We start from the raw sequence: 26,004 nt of genomic DNA on the forward strand, positions 1-26,004 counted from the left end.
AGCCAGTTTCTTATTTCATTTTGTGGACATATTAAAGGGATTTTACTGAGGGGATTTTGTATACCCTCTTTTATCACTCCATAAATCAGAATATACTGTGCTGTCAACAGCCAGAGTTATTTTGTTTTAATTTTTTTTTACAAATAATGTAAATTAGGCACATTATTTATGAACAAACCCCTCTGTAAAAACCTTCAGAATATATATGGGAATAAAACTGTAAAGTTTGGTGTATGTAAAGCTGCTGAAGTGGACATTTCTGACTCGTTGTAGGAACAAAAACATGAGAAAAGGTATGAAATCTAAAGTGTATTAAACACAATGTGTATTTTGGATGTTTTCTTTCCGTTATTCTGAAAGAAGACATGTTATGGAAGAAAAATAGCCTCAAAATTGAGAAGTGCATTAAAAAACAATGGGTTTGTTTCTATTTTTGGCAAATGTAAAGGCCCTTTCACATCAAAAGTGAAGTGAATAAGCCTAAAGCTGAAGCAAATGCAGATTCACTCCTGTACAGTAGAGTGAAATAAAACCTTAAACCTAAAAACAAACAAACCTGTCTCACAGAAGAATAGGACATACGAGAAGAAAGTTCAACACTCTTCAGCAACAAAATGAAATACAAATGTGATGTTTATTTAAAGTCATTTTTGCGTATTAGTATATGGTTAAATTGGATCATCGAAGGTCAGCAGTAAAGACATTGGTTAATAAAGTGAGATTAATTACATAAAGTATATTTGTGTTATTTGTTATAATTTACAGTTGATTCGAGACCTTTAGGCCAAATGGTGTTATAGTTTAATGAATTTAAAGTATTACATGCATTTAAATATATAAGAGGGAACATAAGAGTCTTCATTTTCTCCCATCATCCGAGCCATTGAGGACCGCAGTGGATTAGTTTTATTTTTTTGCATGTAATGCGTGCAACACGATCTCATGAAAGTGCGTATCTATAGCACGAATGATTTCTCGCGCCATTTATACGCCAAAAATAGTTTTTTAGACGCACTGTAAACCCCTTGGGTAGGAATAGGGGTGTGGAGTGCGTGCATATTACACGCCATAAAGTGAGTAGGCTATCATATGCACGCGAAAACTGCGTATCATATGTACGCAAAAACTATTTTTGTCGTATAAATGATACGACAAATAACATTCGTGCTAATAGATACGCACTTTCATGCAAAACTATCTAAATTCGTTTATGTCCCGCTGCCGCAAATCATTTCACTCCAGGCTTTGTGAACTCGATTCTGGCGCGCTGTCAGTGTGCTCGTGATCCTATAGGCTAATGTAAGGCAAGCCCAAGGATGACAGTAAAAACGGATGATGTGATAATTATTTGTAATGTTTTTTTGTTTTGTTTTTTCAGTGTGATTTTTCTGGCCCTCTTTCAGTTCATCATCTCGCGCACTGAAACACACGTGTCTTTTCCGCTGTAATATTACGAATGAATCTTCTCCTTTGAGTGAGGATTTTTTAGCTTCTGTTTTTTCTTTCTCGTTCACGTCCATCAGGTCTAAAAGAAACATTAAATCAAGTGAGATTTCAAATGTGAGACAATTAAAGGTGAACTAAGTAACTTTTTTTTACCTTAACTGAACAGCTTCGGAGTCATTGGAATGGTTATATTACTTATTTCGGGTTGAATGGTGGTCGTTTCGCACCCCCCTGGTGCCCGTGAGCGGAAAATACGCACTTGCAACTTTGAGCCGGCGGGCCGCCGGCCGCTGCGTCAGGAAGTCTCGCGTGATATCAGGTCTCGCGATGTAAACAATTGCTTTACGGCCAAAAGAAATCTGCTAAAATGCTGTCATTATTGCGCTCCCTCACGCTGTCCGAACCCGAATGAAGAAGACGTTTTAAAGAATGTCCCATCTGCTTTGATGTCGTTGATCTACTAGCCTCTGGTGTCTGAGAATCACCAACGAGTTTTTACAACAGTGTTGTCAAATATCTATTCCGAAGCTGTGGGGGGAGCTCTAGAGAGAAACCTGCGAGCAAAAAGCGAGAATACAGCGAAGAAGTCCCGAAACTACTGAGTGCTGCTTTAAACGTGAAATGAAAAGTGAAGCCCAAAGTCAAGATCACTGATGAGTAGGCTAGTCATTTTAATCCCATCAAATCCGGTCGACAACTGCTGTGCACGATTTTATAATCTATTTTAATTTCATAAAGATGATTTGTGTTATAAATCACTAGTTTGGTCATTAAAACTCTAGATGACGCAGCGGAAATAGTGCGAAATTTATAAACTATTTCCATTCGCAGCGGAAGAATTCGGATCGCCCGCTTCGGATCTACACTGCAGATATGACGCGTGAAAAGATATGCTAAACTAAAATAATCTTATGATTTCGTCTGTATGGTATCATAGGTTTATGATCTATACTGCATCCAGCCACCAGAGGGCGATCAAAAATTTGGCCTCACTTTTTCAGTACATGTGCGCACGATTTTTCACGATTTTTGATCTTTGATTTTTGATCTCGTTTGAATTGTGCCCTGAATTACACATATGATGTTTGTCAATTTAAAAGATACATTTTATAGTCAAGAAAGTCGCAGTTTGATGTAAAACTGTTGAGGTATAAGACTGTGAAAATACGTAATTACAAAGACTACAAACCCAAAAGGCGCACATGTGACGTCATACCTTTTCTCTCATGAATGAAGCTAACTTTCCTGAAGCTAACGTCTGTCATTTTTTCTATAGTCTTACGTTATAATCGTAACGTTACGCCGTCATGCCTGAGTGTTTTGTACCAGACTGCACACATACGTACATAGTGCGAGACGAGAGATGTAGTTCATTGAGCGATTTTCACATACAACTAAATGTTACTCTTCTGTTTTATGACAAACTGCGACTTTCTTGACTTTCATAATTATCTTTTAAATTGACAAACATCATATGTGTAATTCAGGGCACAGTTCAGACGGAATAAAAAGTTGTCTCTCGCCATTGATTACCATACATATTTTTTCCGAAATAAGGTCGCGTGAGCCTGACTGTGCTTTCAGACTGTGGCGATGTGGTTTCTCCACTGCATGGGTCTTCATGTGTAACGCCAGGTGAGTTTTATAACAAACTGGTTCCACACTGATCACACGTGTGCGGTTTCTCTCTGCTGTGGATCATCTCATGGGTTTTCAGATGTTCTGACTGACTGAATCTCTTGTCGCAGTGTGAACACTTGTAGGGTTTCTCTCCAGTGTGAATCCTCTGGTGCTGTTTTAAACGTGTATCTGAAATAAAAGTTTTCCCGCACTCAAAGCACATGTACTCTCTCACACCAGTGTGAATTTTCTGATGTGCTACTAAATTACACCGCAGTGAAAAACACTTTCCACATTCAGAACATAAATGTGGCTTCTCCTTCGTATGAACTGTCAGGTGTGTCTTCAAAAGGTGTAATTTCATTTTCAGCACATCAAAATAACTCAAAGAGAGAAATATGAAGTGAAAGGACATAAAAATGAGCCCTGATGTACAAGCAAGTAGACACATTTTAAATGCAAGGTCCACCCAATTGGCCCAACATTTGAATCCAATGGTGAGGCAGAAGATTTCCTGCATGCTTTGACTTTTCGGTGTGCCAAGTAATTTAAAGGGATATTTCACCGCTGGAAAGATGAATGTGTATTTAAATTGGGTCATTTATGTAGTAGAAATGTGAAATTATTTTAAAGTGGGTGCCTTCTAGACTGAGAAAGCCAGAAAATGTATTTTTGGCTCATGTGCATGAAAGACAACAACTCCCAGAATGCACTTGCTTCGCTGCCCTACGAGGACACTCCCAAGCCACGCCTACCGGTTACAGAGGGCAGTATCGGGAGAAATGATACAGCTAGGCTACTAGTCGACTCGAAACTGAAAAGACGCCGTTTTATCGTGAGATCCCCCTATGGGCGGGTTGAAGACATGCGGAACGAGCTCCTCCTATTGGCTGTAGTCTCTCGCCTCTGATGAAGATAAATGATGATTTTTGCGTCATCTGAGTTTTTTTTTCCCAGACACACAATACAGAAATCTCTCGTCTCAGGGGGACATGAGGGAGGGAAGCACGGTCATTCGAGAATACCACCGGGTTTCAACTGATACAAAGCTTAATGCTAATCGGTGAAGGATCCCTTTAATTCCAATTAGGTATTTATGACTCAATTTTTCACATCCTTAAATTTAGGTTGTAAAGCCAATCATTTAAGTAAACATTTCATTATTCTGTTTAACTCTTTATATTTTACTCGTTCATTCAGTGGTTAATATCACTTAGAGTTTCCCACCGGCCATTAACGCACATCTCACGGTCACAAACTCATCAGTCTGACTCATATGACTCGCACCATGAAATATCCCCGCCAAATAGGCTATACAGCGCAGTGATTGGGTTAAACAAGTTAATTCTCATGAATAATGCAGAGAAAGGCTCAGAAACGTGCTGATGTAAATGCATACTGTCCAGCAGTGGCAGCCAATCACCACTCTGAATTAAACGCACTACACTGTAACTTTGCAGTAATTAACTGGCAGCAGCCTCGCCTTCAATTTCAATTGTCACAGAAAAATTCTTAAAGTGAACCAAATTTAAAAACAAAACAAAAAAACAATAAAAAAACTATTTTAACTCCATTAGCAAACAGCTTCTTTGGATGTTTTGGAGACTCTGGGAAAGGACACACACAGAAGAAAAAGCATCTCTAAACTCTCTAACTTCTATTACATTTTGTTCTGTTTCGCTGGACACGGGACCATTGTACCAGTCACACTGAGACATTACAAATTATACCAAACATGTAAAGAACATTATATTCTATGATCACGCTGAGTGAACTGCGTGAAGGGAAGGATGGGTAAAGGGACTGAAGTGGGGGAGAAGGAACAAATGTGAAGGAAGGACCGGAGGGTAAAAGCTTTCCAGCTTTTCCTCCTTTTAATAACAGAGCATTTCTAAAAATTGTGATGCCCAGGAAGTGACATCATCTGGGCTCCTTCTACTGCATGATGGGAAGACAAGAAAATAACTCAATCCATTGTCTCAGTTTTTACACACACGTGTATCAATTCTGGAAAGTTCATTTACTTGATAGTTGTTTTAAACACAACATTGTAAACTTGTGTCCAACAAATTATAAAAGTGTCCAACATTTTGGTTACATGGTTGCAAAAAAAGTCAAACCAGAAATATAAAAAGTGCAAAATACGGGAGCTAATTTGACCTGATGTTGACTCAAACCTCCCTTTACTGACCATTTGTTGAAAATCTATACTCATTTCATTTTTTTAACTGCATATCTAAATGTGATGAAGTGCTTGAACCTCTCTGACATGAATGTTCTTCAGCATCATGAGTGAATGAGGAATAAAGACTAACCTCTTTGTTCTTCAGGATCTTCAGTGTGTTTCATTCTGCAGGGTTCTGGATCACTCATGTTCTCCTGTCAGCTCTTCCTGATGCTTTGATGCTCTTCACTTGTAGCTGATGGGAATATTCCAGCATTTATTGGGGAATTGCTGTGGGAGGAGCTCCACTGACCATGTGACTGCTGTGGGAGGAGCTTCACTGATGATGAATTGCTGTGGGAGGAGCTTCACTGATGATGAATTGCTGTGGGAGGAGCTGATCTGTCACTAAATGTTTACTAAATGTCACTTCTAAACATTTCTATCTGTCTTGTCTATCATAAAGTAACTGATGCTCATTCAACTCATAACCCTAAATGCAAAAGCACATTTTATCAAACTTAGTGTTGTAGTATGACCCGTAGAAGACCACTGATGTGTAAACTGAATTCGGTGACACTAGTGTTTAACATTGAAGTTAATTACTATTTTTGTAGTGGGTTATATTGCACTTTGCAGACTGTCCCTTAGGCTACTTCCCCATCTTCTCTCCGCTGCTCAGATAATTTGGAAATAGCTGGCATTTGTGTTTGAACAAAGAGTTTCTTTGTTTAGCTCAAGAGTTATTGATTCGGGAAGTTCAGATCTGTGAATATATTGCCAACTTTACTGAACTCCATGAACAGTGCATTGTTAACGTACAGATCTCTGAAACACTGGACGTGTGTGTCCGAGCTCACAACAGGTTTTGTGAGGGAACGCAAATATCTTTGCGAAGGAACGTCAAAGTTTTGAGAGGGAATAATGCATGCAAAAGACTTTACTTTTCCCCCTCCCATCCCAAATATTTTCCACCATCTCCCTTTAGAAATGAGCTTTAAGTGGCCATTCACAGGATATTTGAAGACGTTAGCATAATCAATGAGGTGAAAACAGAGACTGTTGACATGAATAAAGAGTGTTTTCAGCAGATCTGTTAATATTGATGAGCCTCAGACTATCAACACTCATTCAACAAGCCATTCAGGATCATCAGCAGCTCATCTCACTTTATTCTGAGTGTTTGCTGTTAGAAACGCATTATTTGAGTCAGGATATGATAAGTGCCCTATAGACAATACTGCTATTGCTCACAATATGACATGGATAAAACATCAATAATACAAAAACATGAATGACACTCAGGTAAAAAACTAACTACATCATTATATGTCTATATGAATCTAAACATTGTATGATTTTCTCCTAGCTGCAATACAATTATTATAGATCACCATTAGATCAGTTCTCATTAAAGGGTTAATATGAAGGCTCAATACATTTCAATAAACAACGTAATCTGCCATAGATAAATGTCAACAGAGATAAAGGTAAAAATAAAAATGGCAACACATCAATTCCCCTCACAGATCTCAAACTTTGACTTTTGACTTGACATTCAGTAACAGTTATTCTCACTCCAAACATCGAAATCATCACACAAACGCACACAAAATCGCTCCGGTTTGAATGAACTCAACATATTCTCCTCACATCACGCTTGCGTATAAGTTTGCGTATCACTGTTTTTATTCAGGGTGAGTAATTACTGACAGAATTTTCATTTTTGGGTGTTTACTTCTCCTGAAAGCACAGAATCTGAGTAAACGGCACGAGCATCTGTGGAACGCCAGCGCTGTGATTCATGAAGAGCGCGCTTCACCGCCAACATCTCGAGCTCTTCGTCGTGTCATTCCAGTCTATTAGTACTCAGTACTTGGGATTGGGAAGCGTGTGTGTTGTCATGTGGGATTACACTGGGACGACAGTGACGGGCCGCTGCGGGGCTCGGCTCTTGCGTTCTTGTCATTGATGTGTCGTAAAGAGAAGCGCGCCAGCAACGCTCTCGCACTCACTTCTCTTTCTCTCTCTCTCTTGCTTGTCATGTTGCATTGGTAGTTAATGCAGGAGTGCCGCAATATGAGTGACTCGATCTCTTTCTAGGAAGATTCCAATGAAATGATCACACCGTGAAAAGCGCGTGAGTGTGGTTGAGGTTGTAATGTTCAGGCCTTGATATCTGCATTTGTTTTTTTCTGAATCAGCTCACTCTTAAAAAGAAAGGTTGCGAAAGGGGGTTTTCACAGCGATTCCAGGGAAGGAACATTTCTGGTTCCTCAAAGAACCTTTCAGTGCACAATTCTTAAAAAGAATATTTTCTTCTTAGTAAAAGCACATTTTAATCATCAAAAGAACCCTTTGCCACTATAAAGAACTTTTTGTAAAATGGAAGCATTCCATTGATGTTAAAGGTTCTTCATGAAACCATCAAAATAACCTTTATTTATAAGAGTGTAACTAGATTTAGTTGCATTTTAGATTTTTTTTTTTTTTGTATAGTTATTTTTGTATATTTGAGATATTTGAGTAAGTCGGGGTAAGATACCCACCTTTCTTTTTTCTCCAGACCATAGCCTAGATGACACAAAAGCTCATCTCAGCACTTTTGAAGAATTGCTATGCTATTTAAAATTTTGTAATTTCATCTGAATATCAAGATTTGTGAGATCTTAGTAAACCGAAACAGTTGAGTTTAATTTTGTGTGTCTGGAAAATAGTATGACATTAAATTATGCTTAATATTAAAGTATTTTGTGTCTATTTGTCAATGATGAATTTGTCGACACATCAGTGTTATTAGATTTATGGAGTAAAAGTTATAGTTTGAAGTAAAATGATAAAATTAGACCCGTGGGGTAAGATGCGCCACCCAGAACTGGCCTAGAATGGCATGTTGTTGCTTGTGTTATTCATTTAAAATTGTAATTAATGGAGTTATTCAGTCTTCCATGAACTAGATGTACATTTCAGACATCTTCGCTTTCGTTAAATCTTTGCTTTTGTGAGTGGAATCATTACATTTGCATTCATAGTGTTGCTATTACACTGTAAAAAATCCAACTTGCAAAATGTTAACTCAGTTTAAAATTTTAAGTTGAGTGGGCAAATTTTTGACTGCAATGTTGACTTTACTTATGAAAAGTATTTAACTGCAAGTGTACTATTATTTTGTCCAATGAACACAAACAATTAAGTTGAGAAAACTTAATATTTTGATTTCATAGTTCGAACGTTTAACTTCCCGTCATCGCGCATGCGCAGTCTGTCTCGCTGTACGTTACTCTCGGGGTTTCCTCCTTCAACCACGCTATCGAAGGGACTGGATTTCATCTGATTGAGGTAAGTTTTCTTTAAGCTTTATACATGAAAATAGGCTATAAATTGCACACATATGTTGATAAAATATAGTATTATGTTAAAAGATATATTTTGTGGTGACGATAAGTTTCTATTGTTAGAGATTATCCACGTAGCACATTGCTACTAACGTGCTAACGTTAAGTTACCCAGACTAACGTTAGAGTGAGGAAACATGCTTGAATGAGAAAAGAAGGACAAGGACGTGCATGGTGTTTAAAATATGTTAAAAATGTTAAGCTCAGTAAGTCGTGAATAAAGACTTAAATGCGGTGCTTGCGTTGATTGAGAGACAGAATGCTGCTTCTCTCGGACTCGGACAGAATCTGAGTGCGAATTCAGCTATCTTTCGTAGCGTATTGCGATTTAATAGTGACGTACACATACAATTATGTCAATAACAAAAAAAACAAAATAAAAAAAGTATTCAAGTAAACACGGTCGGCAATGTCTTAAATGAACATAACCAATTTGGTGAAACCTAGATGTTTCAGTATTAGATCCATGAGCTCTTAAAGTGACCGCAGTCCGTTCAATTTAATTTCAAGTTTATTTGTCACGTATACAAATTTCAGTTACAGTTTGTACATGCTTAGGTTGAGGCTCAGTCATTCTACAGTGCAATATAATTAAATACAATACAATTTAGAGGAAAAATTTAATAATATTGGCCTATATATGCAAAACGAATGTGTAATGTTAAAAATATGTATGTTAACTTTGCATATTAAATAATAGAATGGGTAGTATGTGTGCAGTATGTTTTAAAGTGAATAAGATACAAATATTGTGTATCCTTAAACAAATATTAGGCTACAAAAGACAAAATAGCTCACTGCTCTTATAATAACTTTTGTATCTTTAATATCTGTCATATTTAATAAATACAGTGAAAACTATGCATTGATTCTTTTTCACATTTGATTATTCAATTTCTTTATTATTTTTACTACATGTTAAATTAACTTACTGTAACTGATTTTTGTTGTTGTTGTTTTGTTTAATAAAATTATGTATCTTTGTTCTGTTGTATTTGTCCTTTTTAGACTAAAGAACATCAGTACAGTGACAAGATCCTTGGATGTGCTAAAACAGTGGCCTTTATTTTTGAAAAGATCAGGTGAGTTGAACTGAATTTACTTGTGTTGGTCTACACTTAATTCTTACTGTTTCAACAATGTTTTTTAGGGTCTCTGCTCTCTGCTGAGTATTACAGGATCACACAAACTGATCCGAAGAGCACCTTTTTCTCTTGGTTAAATGAATACACATCTAGTCGTACAAAGCAAGTGGTGGAGCGTATGGAGATGAGATGAAGATCCTCCTAGACCAACTTGATCATCAAGTAATTATTTGATCATATCTCTCTGGTTAAAGGCTAAATGGTGCCATCTCTTTTTCAAGGTAATTCCCATGCTTCTCTTTGTATATAACTTGTTCCATATTTGTTTTTCTGTCTTTCAGACACAGAAACTCCAATGTGCTTCCTCAAAGAAAGTCTACAACTCTTAAAGGTCTGCCTTTGTTTATGAGGGAAAAGTCTGGAAACATTCTGAAGACTTGCCTGGTAAGAAGATCATCAGCATATACACTCACACCTGATATATTTCACCTATTTACCAGATGCTGTTAAGAGATAGGTTTTGTGTGATATACAAAACTTCTCATCAACAGACAAAGTCATGGTAAAAAATACTTTATTAAATAATCGTAGTTGAAACTTTCTCAGTGATCAGTTTGACTTCACCTGATAGCACAAATTCAACAAGTTGTTATTTTATCAAATCAAAGACAGTCGAAAATTACTGTTTCACAACACTGTCTGGAGACATTCCCTCTGATATCTAACCTGTTAAAACAATACAGTGCACAATCATAAGGTTAAACATGACCGTGTTTCAAGTGAAGTTACATGAGCAGACCTTTAGGGACACTCTGGTCTAACATAATTCAATACAATAAAATAAAAATGACCCTAATTTTATGCTGATTTATTTTCTACTGCAGGACACAGAGCCAGAAGACATTCACAAGGGGAGAAGATGAGGATCTTAACTATCGTTGAAGATGATGTTGCCACTCAAACCCAAATATAAGGTGCCTCTCTGTAGTACTATAAGAGCAGATTGGGCCAGATAATGTGCAAGACCTTTGCCACAGTTGTTACTCTCCTCTTTGGCTTGATTTATGGCCCCAATGGACTATCCTAAAGTATTAAAATACACCAGTAGTAACTGGTGGTTAAGAAAAAATTTGTTTAGTTTGTTTAGAAAAAAAACCCGTTTATTTATCTTGACCTAAAGTGCTCCGCAAGGCTGATTTATTTTGCATAGTCCTTCAAAAGATTGTCCAAGTAGCTGCAATCCATATGGATAATTGTAAGGTTGAGCATTTATTTATTCCAGTTTGTACTCTAATTTTGTGCATTTATTTTTTATTTTTATTAATCTTGAAGAGTGGAATAGAACTTCATCACCTTAAAATATGTGTACCTAATGCAAATAGAAAATGTGTTGTTTTGCTGAATATTTGTCAATAAATAAGTTCTGTAATGATAGCAATGTCTTTTGTATTGTGTTGTATTTACAGTGTGGTTTACTCCCTGCATTTGGATTCTTAATGTGAAGGCTATACAAGTATCTGGGTGAGATATTTGAAAAAGTTGAATTAACTTAAAAAAGTAAAAAAGTTTAATCAACTTAAAAAAGTAAAAAATTGAATCAACTTAAAAAAGTAAAAAATTGAATCAACTAAAAAAAGTAAAAAATTGAATCAACTTAAAAAAGTAAAGCAACCAGCTGCAAAGCTTTTTTGAGTTTACTCAACTTCAGGACCTCAGTAGTTGTGCTAACTCATTTCTTTGAGTTGGACTGGTAGTTGGATGAACTTCGACCACTGAAGTTGAGTAAACTCAAAAATGCTTTGCAGCTGGTTGCTTTACTTTTTTAAGTTTACTCAACTTTTTATTTTTTACAGTGTATGACACATCTTCAATTAAAATATGAGCAGTTAAATAAGTTAATATTCATATGCCTGAAGTCACAGCTAGTTTACACTGAAGATTATAGGTTTGTTAAAATCTCTAACCTTAAGTATGGACCTTCTTTGGCTTTGTTTGTTTGCTATAAAAAGGCTGATGTGTTTTTAGGGGCGGCTGCTGCTGTTAAAACAAGGATCCTGATGAAGCGTGACATTAGCTTTTAGGGCAATATGGACGAGTATTTGTGAGGACTGAAACCTCAGCAGTTTCAGGGTGTCAGTCGAGCGTCACATCTCAGATCTGCTGCTGAGTTGATCTGGAGTTGTTCATGCTGAGGTTGACGGAAGCGTAATGAAGGTCTGGAGGTTAATGCTGATTATGCAGTTGTTTGTCTAGACGGGCTTCTTTAAAACAAGATGCACAATGTGATGATGCATATAGTGCATTGCTCTGTGTCTAGTTCTGTCTCAAAACCATGTGAGCCATGTGACTCCTCCTGTACCTGGATGAGTTTCCGAAAATGCGTTGATCATATTTCATCCCAAAATCAAAAGGAAAAAATATTGCATTTTGGATACAGGAAGTAAAGCCTGTTTTTAGGGCCATGCATTCTTTTGCTTTTTGACATTTTTGTATGACAGTCAAGCACTTTCCTTCACTACACGACACCATTTTTAACTAGAAACTGAAAACTTTTTATGCGTTTTTTGGCCGTGCATTTACAAGACAATGGTGTTTCGGCAGCCTGAAAATGAAAACTTTAATACAAATTTAAAAAAGGGGGGCTTTCAAAGTGCAAGTTTACACTTTATTTTAAGGTGTCTTTGTTACACTGTAATTATACATTTAAGTACTGAGTAATATGAAGTAACTATGTACTTCCTTAGGGGTTTAGTTGCATGTTATTATGCATAATTTATAGTTACTGTAGTAACTGTAACACGTGTAACAATGCCACTGTAAAATAAAGTGTTACCCAAGTTTTTGGGTCTCAAGTCTCTGTGTAAAGAGTATCGTCTCTGTACAAAAAGCACATTTGTGAACATGGTGACATCATGTGTGTTACGTGTGGAGACGATAACAGTATCTTTTTCAAAAACTTGCACTTTGAAAACTCTGTAAAACTCCGCTGTCGTGTAAATGAACAGCCAAAACACATACAAAGTTTCCCTTTTTAGTTGAAAACGGTGTGTCGTGTAAATGTTCCCTCAGGAAGCGGGTTTTAAAGTCCCCCGGTAGTCAATAATGTTATCCATTAAAACTCATCTTTGATCACAAAAATTACATATTTAAAAGTTTTTTCCTTGAAAACAAATGTCTTCATGCCCTAAAATATCTTGAATGTAACTCGACACCCTTGCCTCATTTAGTATACGCGGATCTATGAATATGCAAATGAGCCCCGCCTCCACTCACTCACTCAGCTCAGAGATCCACTCGCTGACGATCACACGTTGATCTGATTGGTTACAAGGTAGTTTGTGACGTCAGAAACACCAGCGATTTCAAAGCGTGTTTTTGAGACTGTCTTTGGTTCAATGCAGTTTTAAGGAGGAAATACTCAGCAATGGTGTCGACTTATGAATTTGCACATGGTTTGTCTTAAAGCATATTAAAAACACCACATAGACACATTAACAACATTAAAAGCTGGATTTTCACCACAGGGGGACTTTAAAGTGCAAGTTTTTGAAAACGACACCGCTCTTGTCTCTTCGCAGATCCCTGAACGAGGATCGTTTTGACAATGTTGTCGTCTGTACGCGAAAAATGCAAATGAAAAACGTTTCCATTGTTAGTACATCGGTGCAAACGTACCCCAATTCTATTCAGCTATAAATCAGCTCTAAACAAAACATTAGTGTCATTATTCAGCTCAATTAATTCTGTTATGTATAATGTTTCATAAATTATACATATTTAATGGTTCACTACATTTTGATTCACTATTTACTACATTAGGTAGAAGTGTGCAAAGTGTGTTATGAAATGAAATTGTTTTAATCATAAATTATTCATAACATAATCCATAATCCTGAGATGATCTTTTCCCCACGTTGTGCAGGTGCTAGGTCAGATTCAGGACACTATGGTGCATTAAAGTTTGACCTCATTTTCAGATGTGTCAATCATCTTTCAAATGTGATGTTTCCATACACATTTTCAATTAGCGGAGTTTAGAAATGATCATTCATTCATAATGCATGTATTGTTATAAAGGCAGTTATCTTTCTTTGATAATATAATTGTGTCATATTATTAGGTGATTTTATGATTTGTAAATATAGGCTTTATGCATGTATATATCTTGTTGATGCCATGTTTACTCATTATCTCCCTTGAGCATGGTAAAGGTGCTTTATAAATAAAATGTAGCTATGATTATGATTTGCATGGTCTGCCACACATTTGCATGGGGTGATGCCCTCATTCACAGTGATTTGCATGTCTTTGAAGTGAATTCATGGGCTTGTTTGAACTGCAAAACCAATTTGAAATGTTATTTCTTGTGTGATGCAGAAATAAATTAACTTATGTGAATCATCACATTACAATCTGTGCAGTGTCATCTGTCATGTGCATGACATTTGTTATATATATTATTAAACAAAACATTTATTTGTTTTTGTGTTTTATGTCAAAATGTGAAACTTTTTCCCAGACCATTTCCCAGACCTTAAACTTTTTGTGCCTTTATCTTCTATATGCGTTTCAACTGTTAGACTGACATCCCTCGTTCTTCATTCTTTAACTTTTCTTCTGTCTTACACAGTGTAATGATGGTGTGGATAATGGTTTATTTTAATCATGTGTGAGGCTGTTTGTTTCACACATCATATAGGCGCGTGATCAGCGGCAAGTGACGGAAGGCCATGGCGCGAGCACGTCTCTGCTACCATGGTAACATCAAACGTTACACAGGAACTGAAAGTAAGTCGTCAACATTTCGAAGTGTTTAACTATTTAATGAATTATTATAATGTATATTCTATTCAAATTCGTTATTTTATTCATTATTATCGACTATTTGAACGGGGAAAACTCGCTTAGTAAATACACAATTGCGTCCGTCAAGAAAAGTTGTTGACCTCTCCAGCAATATTTATATTTTATATTTATGTTATGAGTCATATTTAATGTCTCTGATTGTTAAAGGAGTTGTTTTCTGTCAGTTTTAGCGGTATGTCTTCACGGAGACCCAGGGGAATGATGCCGGTGAACAGAGTCGCTGACGGGCGGAGAATGCGCAGCCTCATCGCGGAGGATCCTGACTGGTCGCTGGCACTGGTTCCTCCACTCACAACACTCAGCTTACAGAATATTATAAAACACTTTGAAGGTAAACAATACAAATGTAGCCTATCATAAGTGACCCTGGACCACAAAACCAGTCACATGGGTCAATTGTTTGAAATTGAGATTTACACATCATCTGAACGCTGAATAAATAAGCTTTCCATTGATGTATGGTTTGTTATGATTGGACAATATTAGAAAATCTGGAATCTGAGGGTGCAAAAAAAATATAAACATTGAGAAAATCTCCTTTAAAGTTGTTCATTTATGTTCATGATTGTGCAGCATTCACTCACAACAATAAATGTTTTATGGAACAAGATTTTTACTAATGATTTTTGGCATAAAAGAAAAATCAAAAACTGTGACCCATAAAATGTATTGTTTTTGTGACGTGTTCGACATGTGACTGGTTTTGTGATCCAGGGTCACATTTAATTTATTCATTCATATAACCACCACCATAAGTATAAGCTTCATATTCACAATATATATTCATATATCGGACCAAAAGAACCAAGAATAGTGTAAACACACTCTAAGAATTAGCTTATATAACTATACATTACCAGTCAAAAGTTTTGGATTGGTAAGATTTTTAATGTTTTTAAATAATTCTCTTCTACTCACCAAGGCTGCATTTATTTGATGAAAACAAAACAAACCAAAAAACAGTAATATTGTGACATATTATTAAAAAAAATTCTATGTGAATATATAGTAAAGTGTAATTTATTCCTGTGATCAAAGCTGAATTTTCAGCATCATTACTCCAGTCTTCAGTGTCACATGATCCTTCAGAAATCATTCTAATATGTTGATTTGATGCTCAAAAAACTAGCTACTAATATGTACCATATAGGTACTAATATGGCCCTTTATGGGTAAATAAGGCTCATATAGTCAAACCAAACATTTTCAGACACCAGATATAATTATTTATTTTTTTACAAGTAGGTGCAGGACACTAGTTCATTTGTAACCCTGGATCACAAAACCAGTCACATGTCACACGGGTATATTTGTGGCAATAGCCAACAATACATTGTACGGGTCAAAATTATCGATTTTTCTTTTATGCCAAAAATCATTAGGATATTAAGTAAAGATCATGTTCCATGAAGATATTTTGTAAATTTCCTACCGTAAATATATAAAACATTTATTTTTGTGAGTGAATGCTGCACAATCATGAACATAAATGAACAACTTTAAAGGAGATTTTCTCAATGTTTCGATTTTCTCAGATTCCAGATTTTCAATAGTTGTATCTCAGCCACATATTGTCATATCCTAACAAATCATACATCAATGGAAAGATTATTTGATCACCCATGTGACTGGTTTTGTGGTCCAGTGCCACATTTATGTAAGTGAGGAGAGCAAAATAAAGTCAACTGTGACATATTATACCCAAATATTCTACCAGTAAAATGTATACATTTTTGGGACCAAAAATTATTCACACTTTGAGCTGATCATGTTTTGCTGAAGTGTTTTTTCTGTAATTGCTAATGCTCTTTTTACACACAGACTGAACAAAATGAAGCATTGCTTGGTAACTGGTTGAGCTAAACTGGTATTATCTAATTGTGTAGTTAAATTTAACAGCTGACAGATATTCAACATAATTCATGTGTGAGACAGTCTAACAGAAGGATGGACAAAACCAGTGAAATATAACTCATATTTAATACCATTTTCTAAACTATAGCGAATAAACTGTGATAATGTGAGAAATGTTTAATGTGTTGAAAGGTACTGCCCCACGAACAGCTTTTGTACCATGTTTTGAGAGTGTTGTAATTTGCAGATGTCATTAATGAAAGGATGTTCTCAGTTTGCACATGAGCCTGTACTGTGCATTAATATTTCACAGAGAACCCCATTCTGGATGAACTCACGCCCAACTATAAAGCATATGTCCTCCAGCGACTGCCAGCGTCTCTTCCCTTGACCGTCAGCGCAAACCTCATCAGTGATGAGAGCTACTGGAAGCGCTGCTGTGAAGGTCGCTGGCGTCTCTGTGACGTCTCCACATACGGCAACAGCTGGAAACGCATGTTCTTCGAGCGTCACCTTGAGAACATCATTGAACTCTTCATCCCAGATGCAACCGACACCAAGACCGTCCTGGATCTGGTGCCACTGTGTGGAAACTACGTGAAGCGCCTTAACGTCTCTCAGCTGCTGCCGCCCATCAAAGAGCCGCCCAGCTTTGACGAGGACGATCGTTCGGATTGTGCCAGTGATATGGGCAGTGAAGGACCCTCCATTGATCACTTTGATTTCCGGATTCTGCTGGACAAACTCCCGAACCTGGAAGAGCTGAGCGTGGCGTATGGAGTGAAAGGATGCGGAATGAACTTTGAGTGGAATTTGTTTGAGTTCACCTTCAGAGACTGTGAATCCCTGGCAAAAGCCCTCAATTCCTGCAAGACTTTACAGGTTCAGTAAATTGTTATTATTAGTGGTTTTTTTTTATCTTTTTCTTCAGTTTTCAGAAACATTTTATAGGCTATGCAAAATATAGGATCACATTAAAGGGATAGTTCACCCAAAAATGAAAATTCTCTCAGTAATTACTCGCCCTCATGTCGTTCCAAACCCGGCCGTAAGACTTTCGTTCATCTTCAGAACACAAATTAAGATGTTTTTAATGAAATATGAGAGATTTCTGTCCCTCCATTGACAGCTACGCAACTACCACTTTCAAGAACCAGAAAGGTAGTAAAGACATCTTTAAATGAATCCATGTGGCTCCAGTGGTTTAACCTCAATTTTTGAGAAGCAACATGAGTGCTTTGTTTGCGCAATTAAAACAGCATTATTTTATATAATATTAATTTCCAAAGAGCATTCACTCAACAATCTCTGCTCTCGTGTAAGCACCACACGCATACATTGTGGTGCTCTCGTGAAATTCATATTTTGTTAATAAAGTGGTAAATTATGTTTGTTTTTTTGTGCAAACAAAGCACTCGCTTCATAAAACTGAGGTTAAACCACTGGAGCCACATGCATTCATTTAATGATGTCTTTACTACCTTTCTGGTTCTTGAAAGTGGTAGTTGCGTAGCTGTCAATGGAGGGACAGAAATCTCTCATATTTCATCAAAAATATCTTCATTTGTGTTCTGAAGATGAACTAAAGCCTTACGGGTTTGGAACGACATGAGTAATGGGTGAGTAATTAATGACAGAAGTTAGATTTTTGGGTGAACTAACCCAATAGTCCCCCTGTGGTGAAAATCCAGCTTTTAATGTTGTTTATATGTCTATGTGGTGTTTTTAATATGCTTTAAGACAAAGCATGTGTAAATTCATAAGTCGACAGCATTGCTGAGTATTTTCTCCTTAAAACTGCAGTGAACCAAAGACAGTCTCAAACACACGCTTTGAAATCGCTGGTGTTTCTGACGTCACAAACTACAAACTAGTGAGTGGAGGCGGGGCTCATTTGCATATTCATAGAGCCGCGTATACTAAATGAGGCAAGGGTGTCGAGTTACATTCAAGATATGGCATGACATTTTTTTCCAAAGATAAAAAAAATAAAAAAATGTATGTCATTTTGGTGATCAAAGATGAGTTCCAGGGATAAAATGATTGACTACAGGGGAACTTTAAGTCTTCAGTTTTTTTTCTGTGGAACACAAAAGGAGATGTTTAGCAGAATGTTCACACTGTTCTCTTCATAAACAAATGAAGCAAATAGTGATCAAGAACTGTAAAGCTCCAAGAAGGACATGATAACATCATAAAAGTAGTCTATACATCTTACATTTATGCCTGGTCTTCATTCAAAATCATGATATGACTCCAGAAGGCTTGATATATATAGCAAGCACGTCATATGGACTTTTTTTGTCCTGCTTGAGAGCCCCTGGCATTCATCAGAGCATCTGTGTTGACATTTGGTTGTTAAATTCCAACTTTTCTCACCAGGTCTTCAGGATCCATCGCAGTAAGGTGGACGATGAGAAGTGTTGCATGCTTGTGAGTCAATTGCTGGATCACCCGTCCCTGCAGGAGCTGGACTTTTCACATAATCACATCAGCGACCGCGGAGCCCAGGCCATCGGGAAGCTTCTGAACCGCAGTCAGCTGAAGAGGCTGGTCGTCTGCAACAACCAGATAAGAGCTTCAGGAGCTCAGGCACTGGCTCATGCTCTGGCCAGAAACGCCACGCTGATGTCCCTCAACCTGAGGCTCAACCGCATCGGGGATGAAGGGGGTCAAGCTCTGGCTCAGGCTCTGATCATGAACAAGACCTTAGAGAACCTTCACCTGGGGGGAAATAACATGTCAGAGCCCACGGCCGTGGCGCTGTCTCAGGCTTTGGTGGAGAACTCGACCCTCAAGAGCCTAAACCTGTCCAACAACAGACTGGGAGTCGTGAGTAAACCTGAGAATAGGACATTTAACACATTCTCATCTAAAAAAGGGACAAATCCCAACTTTTCAACCAATATAGAACACTGAGTTTGTCTTGTTTTCCACAAAAAAATCCCAAACATTCTTAAAGTAAGATAAATTTGAATAAATTGTCTTGTTTTCCAGTATAAGAAAAATTTTGCAAAAAAGATGCTCAATTAAACAAGAACAAGGGGAAAAAAATTTACAAAAATTAAACCAAGGAAAAATACTTGCCAATATGGTAAGAAAAAATAATTAAAGGTTTATTTTTTCTTATCCCATTAGCAGATATTTTTCTAATTTCTAAGCACCACTTAATTGTGACAATTCTTTTAGAAAACAAAACTTAATATTTTGTTATTTTGCATCTGTATTTTTATTATATTTTATATTTTGTATTATCTTTGTTTTATAGTAAAACATTCTTCAGGTAAGATAAAAAAAAACATGATTTTTCTTATACTCAGTATTTTTGTCTTGTTTTTCAGTACAAGAACACAAGATGTTTTCTGAGAATTGCGTCAAAATTAAACAAGAAAAAATTTATAAACCGAGAAGAAGAAAAAAAAAATCTGCCAATGGGTTAGAAAATTAACCTAACATTTAATTTTTTATTTTCGTCGATATTTTCTCAAATTTTTGGCATAAAGTTCACTCAATTTTGATCAAATATTCAGAAAACAATACTCAATATTTTAAATATTATCTCAAGTAAATGTATCTTGATTTAAGAATGTTTAGATATTTGTACTGGAAAACAAGACAAAAATCTAATTTTGCATTAAATTATTGCAGTTTATTAAGACCTTTCCTGGATGTTAAAATGGGTGCAAATAAATCTTACATAGTGACAAGTGGGAAACAAATTACAAGTAGGAACATTCTGGAAACCACCACTAGAACCCCAGCATCATATTGCAACATTTGCTGTCTCTAATATTCCCTTTTCTTCTTTCAACGAAAAACAAAGGCTGTTTTAAAGCATTTAATTGTCTGTAAAGAGGTGAATATGAACCGATACAGCCCTGTCGTTCACGTTCAATTATTCATGGCAGCAGGACAGATGTGCGCTAACACACAGACATGTGGGATGGGGATTACCTCTCTCCTGGGACGGATCGTCCAAATGGTTCCTGCATTTATCCGCTCCTCCCATCTCTGTTTCAAGGCAAATCATATTTCAAACAATTGCCTCTCGTTCCGGAAAGAGCTCTGGCGCTACACACCCGAAGCATTAGTCTGCACACACTCAGAGTCCATCTTAATGTGAAGTGTAGAGTTTGCAGCCGGGCTGTAAAATGTGATACGCTTCGTCATCGGAGTACTTCAACCTTCGGATGGTGCGATGCCATTTACAGGAGAGATGTTCAGCATTAACCATCGAATCTGATGCAAAGTCATGCTGAATTATGATGGTCTGATCAAAAATCATCAAAAGCATTACATAAAATCAAAATTTGCTTTCTTAATACATGTTTCGGGTCTTAATAATGTGAATTTTCCATCAGTTCATGTTATGCATGATTTTCTTTCATCAAAATGCTTCTGATATTACTTTTTTCAGTTGATGTCGTGAAATCATTTTATGCAGCAAAGCTTAACAATAATACCAAAAACGTAGTAATTTACGCCTAGTGTGTTGCTATGGCTTGGATACTTCCTTCCGTGTTCAGTGTCACTGCCTGTTTTAACATCCACAAGGTGAAAATTATACAATACTGTTCAAAAGTCTGGGTTAAAAGTATGATAAAAAAATAAATAAATTATACTTTTGTTGAGCAAGGATGCATTAAATTGATCAAGTCATTTATAATGTTACAAAAATATTTCTATAAATGTTCAAATAAATGCTGTTCTTTTGAACTTGCTATTCATCATGAATAATAATAATAATTTCTTGAGCACCAAATCATCATATTAGAAAATGTAAATGAATAATTGAGCACCAATAATAATGTTTAAGCAGCAAATCATCATATGACAATCATGTGACACTGAAGACTGGAGTAATGATGCTGAAAATACAGCACAGGAATAAATGTCATTTTACTATATATTCACATAGAAAACACCTATTTTAAATTATAATAATATTTCACAATAGTTCTGTTTTTACTGTATTTTTGATCACATAAATTGTGAGCATAAGAGACTTCCTTCAAAAGCCTTTAAACGTTTGAACAGTGGTGTAATCGCCAATTCTCCACTGTTTAATATTTGGTTGTGGTGAAATGTTGTCTTTTTTAACTTTAACGCTCATGCACTGAAAAAAAATTTTAAGTAAAATTTACTAAATTTTTCTTTGGCAAGTTTTTTGCACACATATTTTTAAAGTAAGTTTCACAAATGGAATTAAGTAAACTCTACTTAACTAACTTAAGTGAAAGTAACAAAGAAAATAAGTAATTTTAACTTGGCTAGTAAAAGGTTAAGTAATATTTATTTAGTTGAAGTTTCCTTTGCAACACATTTCACTCAAACAATATAATATTGAATTAAGTATATGCTTTACTTATAAATACTTAAATAATAATACAAAAGATATTGTGTAAGACAGCATATCTTCATGTTAGATGTTAAGCATCATGTGAACGCAGAGATGTCAATACTTGGTAGACAATACACAATGACGGTAACATTTGATGGATGGTTTTTGTGTTTGAATGTGTCCTTTTGAGTAGAAAATTAACTCCAAATGTCACAAAATGGCACTTTACTAATCCTAACAACAAAAGCAATGATGAAACAGTGTAAATACAGCTGGAAAACAGTGAAAAATCAACCTCGTTCATTATTCAAGGCCCAGTGCATGATGGGAACACAAGTATCAGAAAAGTTGAGTAATTGTACTTAATTTTATAATGTTGATATTTACACTTTCATTTCTACACGCTTGAATTGAGTACTAATATAGAATTTACTTAATTTTTTTTAACTCTTGCCTGAACTAACTTTTTCATGTAAATTACATTGTTTTTTTCTGTAGTATTTACTTCACCACAAAATCATTTTTATCAGTGTGTAACTGAGCTCTTTTTACCGTCACGTTCGTTTATGATGGATAAAATCAAGTCTCGTCTCGCCTATTATTTTTCTCATTTAACATGTTTTATTGGAAGCAAATTACATTTCTTGTTCACTTTAGTTTAAAGTAAAAAGTCTTGAATGAAATCAATCAACCCTAGGACTTATTTAATGATCCTCTCTCACAGTTATGTCTCTGATTTGTGTGTAATCCAAATAAAACGTCACATCTCCTGTGTGTGTGTGTGTGTGTGTGTGTGTGTGTGTCTGCTACAGGACGGCGGAAAGCTTCTGGAGGAAGGGTTGTCCCACAACAGCAGTGTGTTGGAGTGTGACATCCGGCTGACCGATGTGGGTCAGGACAGTGAGTACTGCATCGCTCAGGCTCTACGGGCCAATCAGGTCCAGGCTGCCCGCAAAAATCAATCACAACTGTGATCCCAGTGCCAAAGTAGAGTCAGCCAGGGAACCATTACTGGCCACTGGAAAACACTGAAAACTAATAAAAAAATGACCCAAATTACTCTTACTAGATCTATTATTCTTAAACTTTAATACAAATGTATTAAATGTCCTCATTTCGTCTGTTTAATCTCTTATTGTCTGGGTCTTTCCATATGATTGATATGAATGTTAATACCACTCAACATGTTTAGTTTCAGCTTGTGTAAAAACTAAAGTGACAAGTTTAACCCTAACCCTAACCCTAACCCTAACCCTAACCTAACCCTAACCCAACGGGTTTCCACGCGATTTGCGAGTAAAGTCAACTAATTCGGGTTAAGAGTGCACTAGTAAAAAAATATAGAAAATTATATCTGTCTGAATCATTTTTGGTCTGATTGTATTTACATTACATTTAAATGGAAACAAAAACAAGGATGATAACTATAACGATAATGATAAAGATATAGTTCTAAATGTAAAAGAATAGCAGAGTTCACACCACAACTGGAACGCCCAGTAAACAATTATGGTTGAAAATAAGTCGGTCCGCCTTGGACTGGTTTACGACGTGATTTCAGCTGATAATCTAAGACAGGCTAAGATAACGGAGAAAAACAAACCATGTTCATTATTATCTCAAATAAATGTAAAGAGTTTTACATATTCCATCAAGACGTTGAAGATCGACCAGTTTTCAACGTTGAAAAGTCGTAATTAGATGCTGAAGACAGTGTTGTAGTCGAGACCAGCTCACTCGAGTCCGAGTCGAGACCGAGACCAGACAGGGTCGAGTCCGAGTCGAGACCGAGACCAGAGAGGGTCGAGTCCGAGTCGAGACCGAGACCAGAGAGGGTCGAGTCCGAGTCGAGACCGAGACCAGAGAGGGTCGAGTCCGAGTCGAGACCGAGACCAGAGAGAGTCGAGTCCGAGTCGAGACCGAGACCAGAGAGGGTCGAGTCCGAGTCGAGACCGAGACCAGAGAGGGTCGAGTCCGAGTCGAGACCGAGACCAGAGAGGGTCGAGTCCGAGTCGAGACCGAGACCAGAGAGGGTCGAGTCCGAGTCGAGACCGAGACCAAAGAGAGTCGAGTCCGAGTCGAGACCGAGACCAGAGAGAGTCGAGTCCGAGTCGAGACCGAGACCAGAGAGGGTCGAGTCCGAGTCGAGACCGAGACCAGAGAGGGTCGAGTCCGAGTCGAGACCGAGACCAGAGAGGGTCGAGTCCGAGTCGAGACCGAGACCAGAGAGGGTCGAGTCCGAGTCGAGACCGAGACCAAAGAGAGTCGAGTCCGAGTCGAGACCGAGACCAGAGAGGGTCGAGTCCGAGTCGAGACCGAGACCAGAGAGGGTCGAGTCCGAGTCGAGACCGAGACCAGAGAGGGTCGAGTCCGAGTCGAGACCGAGACCAGAGAGGGTCGAGTCCGAGTCGAGACCGAGACCAGAGAGGGTCGAGTCCGAGTCGAGACCGAGACCAGAGAGGGTCGAGTCCGAGTCGAGACCGAGACCAGAGAGGGTCGAGTCCGAGTCGAGACCGAGACCAAAGAGAGTCGAGTCCGAGTCGAGACCGAGACCAGAGAGGGTCGAGTCCGAGTCGAGACCGAGACCAGAGAGGGTCGAGTCCGAGTCGAGACCGAGACCAGAGAGGGTCGAGTCCGAGTCGAGACCGAGACCAGAGAGGGTCGAGTCCGAGTCGAGACCGAGACCAGAGAGGGTCGAGTCCGAGTCGAGACCGAGACCAGAGAGGGTCGAGTCCGAGTCGAGACCGAGACCAGAGAGGGTCGAGTCCGAGTCGAGACCGAGACCAGAGAGGGTCGAGTCCGAGTCGAGACCGAGACCAAAGAGAGTCGAGTCCGAGTCGAGACTGAGACCAGAGAGAGTCGAGTCTGAGTCGAGTCAAGACCGAGACCAGAGAGGTTGGATAACCTAAGGTTTGGTCTAAAAACCAGACCTAAAGATATATTCAAGAATATGTAAAATATTTGGTGGTAACAATAAAATTGGCACCATACTCAAACAGTAAATCAAATATACCATGGAATCATGTACACTGTAATGGTAAAAAGGCCACATAGTAGGTGGTGTAAAGGTCATTTTATTACAATTATTACGCGAACGTTAGTCTCAAGTCATGCGCAGTTGCGCACAAGAAAGTCAGCAATCATTGGACGTTTCAATCAAACAACAATTTAAAGAAATATTAACATACAGTAACAATCATGAAATATTTTGAATGGGACTCGAGTGGACTCGGGAATAAGTCCGAGTCCTAATATGTTCGAGTACGAGTCAATTCCGAGTCAAAATGCACACGAGTCCATGACAAGACCGAGACCATTAAAATATGGTCTCGAGACCGAGTCCGAGACCGAGTCCGAGTCTCGAGTACACAACACTGGCTGAAGATTTACGTCTATTCAACATCTAATAGACGACTTTTTGCTAGCTGGGCGGTAACGGCACAGAGGAACGAAAGCACTTTCAGAGGGATTTTTTTCGACAGCCAATCAGAATCCATCCTGTTTTAAAGCGCTCGAGCATTTAAAGCGACAGACGTCAAAACTGCAGCGGCTCTCAGAATAAACAGGGCTGCGTTTCCCAAAAGCATCGTTATCCAACTAAGTTCAGTTGAAGTGTATTGGTAATGACGGAACTTGCAACCGGCTTCGGGAAGCGCATCCCAGAACGATATTGTGCGCTGGTGTGGATGTTAATATAGTTACCGGTATAGTTGTGGTCATCGCCTGTAAGAGCAGTGTGTTTGGCTCATGATTAGCTGTGCATGACAGACTGTCAGAGACTCCCGCAGGAGAACGAGCTCATCATTAGTGAGCCGTTTGTTGAGTGGCAGAGGTCACTGAGAGTGAGTGTGTTGAAGATCTCCTTCAGTGTAGAAATGATGACCAGCTGTTAGTTGAAGTTTAAAGACGCTGTACTTTTCATCAAGCTTATTATACATACAGATCATGACATGCAACTCACAGTGGCAGTATTTGTCGGACATCATGCACCGCTTTATACTTTAACATTAAACGCATTTTACTTATTCAACAAGAAATAAAAATGGGGTCCCAAAATGAATTTATCCATTGGGATCTGATCCGATGATTAAAAATGGGTGTTATGGACACTATTGGTGAAATGTTTTGGGATCCATAAGAGTTTTAAAAATCTTTTATTCAGCAATGATGCATTAAATTGATCAAAAGTGACATTTTTTGAACTTTCCTATTAATCAAAGAACACAATTTTTT

General features: G+C 37.6%; 1 protein-coding gene and 2 long non-coding RNA genes across 5 annotated transcripts in view; 2 read left to right on the plus strand and 1 right to left on the minus strand.

Moving 5' to 3' along the window:
- LOC309482145 overlaps positions 1 to 26,004 on the minus strand; it is a 241,987-nt gene that overhangs the window by 103,324 nt on the left and 112,659 nt on the right. The gene's annotated exons all lie outside the window — the stretch shown is intronic.
- On the plus strand, positions 8,407 to 11,100 carry LOC309482136. Of its 2 annotated transcripts, XR_014200218.1 has the most exons (5): positions 8,407 to 8,569; positions 9,634 to 9,707; positions 9,776 to 9,932; positions 10,052 to 10,154; positions 10,595 to 11,100. It is a non-coding gene; the product is annotated as an uncharacterized lncRNA (long non-coding RNA). The 2 variants fall into 2 exon arrangements; XR_014200219.1 differs by lacking the exon at positions 8,407 to 8,569 and having other exon boundaries at positions 9,294 to 9,707.
- On the plus strand, positions 14,403 to 22,852 carry drc5 (dynein regulatory complex subunit 5). 2 transcript variants are annotated; one of them, XM_082147254.1, is made up of 5 exons: positions 14,403 to 14,498; positions 14,741 to 14,907; positions 16,744 to 17,312; positions 18,813 to 19,262; positions 22,584 to 22,849. In XM_082147254.1, exons 2-5 carry the CDS (start codon positions 14,751 to 14,753, stop codon positions 22,743 to 22,745), a joined length of 1,338 nt encoding a protein of 445 aa, XP_082003380.1. In that variant the 5' UTR covers positions 14,403 to 14,498; positions 14,741 to 14,750; the 3' UTR covers positions 22,746 to 22,849. The 2 variants fall into 2 exon arrangements, with proteins under 2 accessions (XP_082003380.1, XP_082003379.1); XM_082147253.1 differs by lacking the exon at positions 14,403 to 14,498 and adding an exon at positions 14,518 to 14,617 and having other exon boundaries at positions 22,584 to 22,852.

Source organism: Leuciscus leuciscus (assembly GCF_965113295.1).
Source record: "Leuciscus leuciscus genome assembly, chromosome: 19".
Lineage (NCBI taxonomy): Eukaryota > Metazoa > Chordata > Actinopteri > Cypriniformes > Leuciscidae > Leuciscus > Leuciscus leuciscus.

Excerpts from the sequence above, each read along its gene's own strand:
- drc5 (XM_082147253.1), top strand. The coding sequence starts at position 14,535 with ATGAATTATTATAATGTATATTCTATTCAAATTCGTTATTTTATTCAT. Across the intron at positions 14,908-16,743 it reads TATTATAAAACACTTTGAAG|AGAACCCCATTCTGGATGAA; the intron begins GTAAACAATACA and ends AATATTTCACAG. Across the intron at positions 17,313-18,812 it reads ATTCCTGCAAGACTTTACAG|GTCTTCAGGATCCATCGCAG; the intron begins GTTCAGTAAATT and ends TTTTCTCACCAG.